This window comes from Drosophila simulans, chromosome 3R (genome assembly GCF_016746395.2).
Source record: "Drosophila simulans strain w501 chromosome 3R, Prin_Dsim_3.1, whole genome shotgun sequence".
Lineage (NCBI taxonomy): Eukaryota > Metazoa > Arthropoda > Insecta > Diptera > Drosophilidae > Drosophila > Drosophila simulans.
The window spans coordinates 26943578-26948876 of NC_052523.2; the positions used below are offsets into that span (position 1 = coordinate 26943578).

The window sequence follows — 5299 nt, forward strand, 5'->3', positions numbered from 1 at the left end:
GTTTGGTTACAGTTTGGGAAAGAGTTAGGCCCGCCAAAAATGTAGATTTATTTGGATAATAAATTGCTCTGAATTTTTATTCATTGTGTGATCCAAAATATATCTAATTCGTGGATTTGCAAATCTTTGGAGATTAGTACTTGCGGCGGCCTTTAGAACTTGAAGGGTTTGACAGTGGGTGTATGGTGTATGGGACTTCATAAAGATTATGCCCAATTTTTATGTCATGAATCCTAAGCAGTTTACATATTTTGCATGAATTTGTGAGGACATGTGCACTGAACTGCAATAGATAGCGACGTGTCATAAAACTGTAACAAAACACTCATCTAATGACATTCCGGGTCTTTCCCATCAAAAGTCTGGCGCGATTCATAATGACCAAAGCGCAGGGTCAGCGGTAGAATATCTGGGGAAATAACCATGGAAATAGGGTCGGTCTTCCCTCGAAGAGTTTGCTCAATGCTCAATGAATTCGGAGCGACGGCGGCAACTTTTGGGCCATAAAAGCGAAGAGCGGGAATTTTCCACCTCCAGCATGCAAATGAAGTGAATTTCCCAGCTATTTAACCCTTTCATTTCGCTCGAACCTCGAATCGCCATTAGCCGTGTGGCGTCTTAACCCTTTTCTCCTAGCCGTCGAGCAATTCATAAAAACGCAGCGAAAGTGGCATAAAAATCGAAGCCAACCCAAACGGTAGCTACCTGCATTCTTCGAAGACAAAAAGGTGCTAACTCGTCATTAAGACGAATAATCGCTACCTAAGTCCTTTCGCTTTTCGTCCTCAAGGAACTTTGTAAAAAAGTCGCAAAAATTCTGGGAATTTTTTATTCACTTTTATTCATGGGCGACCTTGAATGGCCGTTATGTTGTCGGTGGGTGGTTACCTGGCTTAGGTATGCGATATATAGACTGCAATATTCCGACCTGCCGGTGACTGCTGTTTCAATTCTTGTGGTGGATTTAGCGCTAATCCCCCGGATTAGCGACTGGCCGGCGTCCCGAGTTCATTAAGCAAGGGAGCTGATAGTTGGTCTCAATGAAGGGAAAGGGGAAATCACTACCAAACTCAAACTTCCTAAAGTCGTATATTCCGTAACTACAACTTGATGAATGACAAATTGCTTTATTGCCACAATCAAGAAATGTTATCTCTAAAACCCCGATTAATTAAGAGAAGAGTATTGGCCTTTGGAAACTGTTTTCAAAACTATACGAATTATTATTATACCATACGAGAATGACTAAATTTTCGCTTGGTTATGAACATACTCATACAACGTGGGAAGATCGAACAGATGCAGCCTCCTCATCTGCATATTCACGAGTTCCCACAATTATAATTACTCCAAACTCGATGAGCGGTCAAGGGAATGTCAAAAATTGATATGTCATCGTCATCTGGTTTAGTAGAGCATCCTCCCCCTTGGAAGTCCGGCTAATGATCGGAATAGCAGCACACGCAAGCGAATTCCCATGCAGCGCACCTGATTTCCAATTAACCACCCCCTACGCGGCAGCATCATCCAGGGGTTGATTAGTCCAATTAGAACCCCTGGACATTGCAACCCCTGCCGACTGTTGTTGATATCATGTCAAGCATTTTATTGATCAAGTTACGCATCCGTAATACGAATCGAAATATAATTGCTCTTTTCAAGTGTCTATCATATATCAAATGAATTGCATTTGCATCTCCGCCCTTCTGCATTCGAGTCCGTTCGAGCAGAGAGCTGTTCCCACGTTCGAGGTCCTGGATCAGGATCACATGGCCTTAGGCGTTGGTGCGTAATCGCACCAGACTTACAGGATCTTGCTTAACATTATTAAGTACTCGCCCGATGCTGGGACCTCGCACAATGTCTTTCTTTTGAATTCGCTGATCCCGAAGACAGAAAAGCTTGATCTAGCAGCCTCCCGACCAGCGTGCCTTTTCCAGGCAGTACCACTCCCGCGATCTAAAATCCGTAATCTGCTTAAGCGGCGAGCTTAAGTCGAGGAATCGGTGGGTCCTTCGGGACTTGGCAGGACCAAGCGAGATTAGAGGCACTGTCCACTTGAATCCTGAAGGCTCTCAAAAGGCAACGCCTAATCTGGCTTAGCCGCGGGAGCAACTATCTCAAATGGCTAGCTCCTATTTTAGTATACACTTACCTTTGATGTTTATACCAACTACGTGTCATTACAATTTTATTTATTATAAATTTATAAATTATAGATACAGTTTTGTAAGTACTGGTCTTTAAAAACTGAAATCTAAACTCCGCAATATTTTTTAAAAGTATTTTTTGATCGAATCTGGTAGTTGCCAAAGCTGGTTCAGAAATGCAACTATTTGTTTATTATTTAAATCAGTGCATATAATACATATAGTAAATACGTTGTATTGGTTAGCAAACGTAATTCCAAAAATGCATTTAATGGGAGAATCGAAAGAGATTGAGGCTTAAAAGGGTTTGTTTAGTAAATTGTTTAAAAATTACGCTAAAAAATTAATACTGAACTTATATATTAGATTTATGTAAATATGATAAATTCAAGAAAAAGGCCAGTTATATATATATATATATATATTTATATATATCTTTGATCTTTTTGTACAATCTGATATCTGTCAAAGTCTTTAGATTTATCATTCCCCTAAACATTCATATGGTTGCATCATAAAAACCTAATTACTGAATGGAAAACAATCAATAGTGCGTGGTATTCAACCCCTGCTGCTACTATCGCCACTCGAAAAGGACTCGCCTCGCAGGACTAGAAGCGAACCCACAGGTACTTCACACAAATCACAAAGCGGCAATAATGGCAGCGCCATAAAATACTCGGCCATGGATATGGAAGGATATCTCTTCATTAACAACTGTCGCAGGACGGGCAGAGATTCTCTGCTGCGAGAGAGGGTAGCAGACGGACGGGGAGTTCGCGAGAGAGCAGGTAGTGAATCCTGCGGAAAAGGGCCATAAAAACCCAAGGAATTGAGAATGAGAATGAGCGACGGCTGCTGCGTTCCTTGCTCAATGAATTTTTCGCAATGGCAGCCTGCCGCAGGATCGAAGGATTCTCCAGGGGAGAGTGAGAGAGGATATGCGAGAGAGGGCATTAGAAGCAACCCTCGCCCGAGTTTCGACCAATGAACGCGGAGTTTGTCTACCTAAGGGTGATCGACTGCTGGATGAATGGATTTGGTCTGCAGGACTATTAAAACGCCGGCGGTCCTCACAGCAGACAACACAACCCATCGTGATCTCATCGAGTCCACATCGGAGTAACCAAGGATATATCGAATATATCACAATCCGCAATACCGCCGTCCACATAAACCGTTAAAACAAAAATCCAAATCGACTCAAAGACACTCCAGTGCCAAGTGCCAAGTGAAATTCAATTTGTGCAACCGTTTCTATAAAAATCGCCAAAATTACGCCCCACATCGGTATGCAGTCGTCGGAGGGTTCGCCAGACATGATGGATCAGAAATACAATAGCGTGCGTCTTTCGCCACCGGCATCGAGTAAGTATAGCAAAAAAATCAGATAGGAATAAAAAAAGATGAAATCAATCTTTCTAATATATAAATCCAAGACAATCCTTTACTTATACAAACTTTCCCCTCTTCTTGAATTTCCAGGTCGCATTCTATACCATGTGCCCTGCAAAGTCTGCAGAGATCACAGCTCCGGCAAGCACTACGGCATCTACGCCTGTGATGGCTGTGCCGGATTCTTCAAGAGGAGCATTCGGAGATCCCGGCAGTATGTGTGCAAGTCGCAGAAGCAGGGACTCTGTGTGGTGGACAAGACGCACAGGAACCAATGTAGGGCCTGCCGGCTGAGGAAGTGCTTTGAAGTCGGAATGAACAAGGATGCAGTGCAGCACGAGCGGGGACCGCGGAACTCCACTCTGCGTCGCCACATGGCCATGTACAAGGATGCCATGATGGGCGCCGGTGAGATGCCCCAAATACCCGCTGAAATCCTGATGAACACGGCTGCCTTGACTGGCTTTCCTGGAGTGCCGATGCCCATGCCTGGCCTGCCCCAGAGGGCTGGTCATCATCCTGCTCACATGGCCGCCTTCCAGCCCCCACCATCGGCTGCCGCTGTCTTGGACTTGTCCGTGCCACGAGTGCCCCACCACCCGGTGCATCAGGGACACCACGGTTTCTTCTCGCCCACCGCCGCCTACATGAATGCCTTGGCCACTCGGGCCCTGCCCCCCACTCCTCCGCTGATGGCAGCTGAGCACATCAAGGAAACCGCGGCGGAACACCTTTTCAAGAACGTCAACTGGATCAAGAGCGTGCGGGCCTTCACCGAACTGCCCATGCCGGATCAGCTGCTCCTGCTGGAGGAGTCCTGGAAGGAGTTCTTCATCCTGGCCATGGCCCAGTATCTTATGCCCATGAACTTCGCCCAGCTGCTGTTCGTCTACGAGTCCGAGAATGCCAACCGGGAGATCATGGGCATGGTGACCCGCGAAGTGCACGCCTTCCAGGAGGTGCTGAACCAACTGTGCCATCTGAACATTGACAGCACCGAGTACGAGTGTCTGAGGGCTATTTCGCTCTTCCGTAAGTCACCGCCGTCGGCAAGTTCTACCGAGGATTTGGCCAACAGCTCGATCCTGACCGGAAGCGGCAGCCCGAACTCCTCGGCCTCTGCTGAATCCAGGGGTCTCCTGGAGTCGGGAAAAGTGGCGGCCATGCACAACGATGCCCGAAGTGCGCTGCACAACTACATCCAGAGGACCCATCCCTCGCAGCCCATGCGATTCCAGACCCTCTTGGGCGTGGTGCAGCTGATGCACAAGGTCTCCAGCTTCACCATCGAGGAGCTGTTCTTCCGGAAGACCATCGGCGACATCACCATTGTGCGCCTCATCTCCGACATGTACAGTCAGCGCAAGATCTGAACAGTATATAGAGCCTAGACTAATCGCCGCACTCGAAGTGCCTTCCAAGTGCTGGGAACTGTGATAATCTCGGAAGAAGCGCTTTGGACAATACTCGATCAGTGAAATCAACGATTTCACACATCCAGGAGTCGAGCCTTAAAATACGTACACAACACTCACCTTAATACCTTACCTAACCAGAACTCGAAGTAATCTTAGCTAAAGTCTCTCAGACCATACAGATGTGTTTCAAATTGCATTCGCAAAAGTTTCAACTTTGCCTGTTAAATACGCCAATCGTAGCTTAGTTTTAAACACTTTAGTTTTAAGCGTATATTATTAGCTTTAGGATTTGGAAAAAACTTATTCAAAATAAACCTAAAGGTTTCGAAATGAAAA

At 45.8% G+C, this 5299-nt stretch overlaps 1 protein-coding gene across 1 annotated transcript; it reads left to right on the top strand.

Moving 5' to 3' along the window:
• Positions 1-3201: 3201 nt before the first annotated feature.
• Positions 3202-5299, top strand: LOC6730274 (protein tailless). Its single transcript, XM_002105521.4, has 2 exons — positions 3202-3518; positions 3636-5299. The coding sequence occupies exons 1-2, from the start codon at positions 3443-3445 to the stop codon at positions 4916-4918; spliced, it is 1359 nt and encodes a 452-aa protein (XP_002105557.1). The 5' UTR covers positions 3202-3442; the 3' UTR covers positions 4919-5299.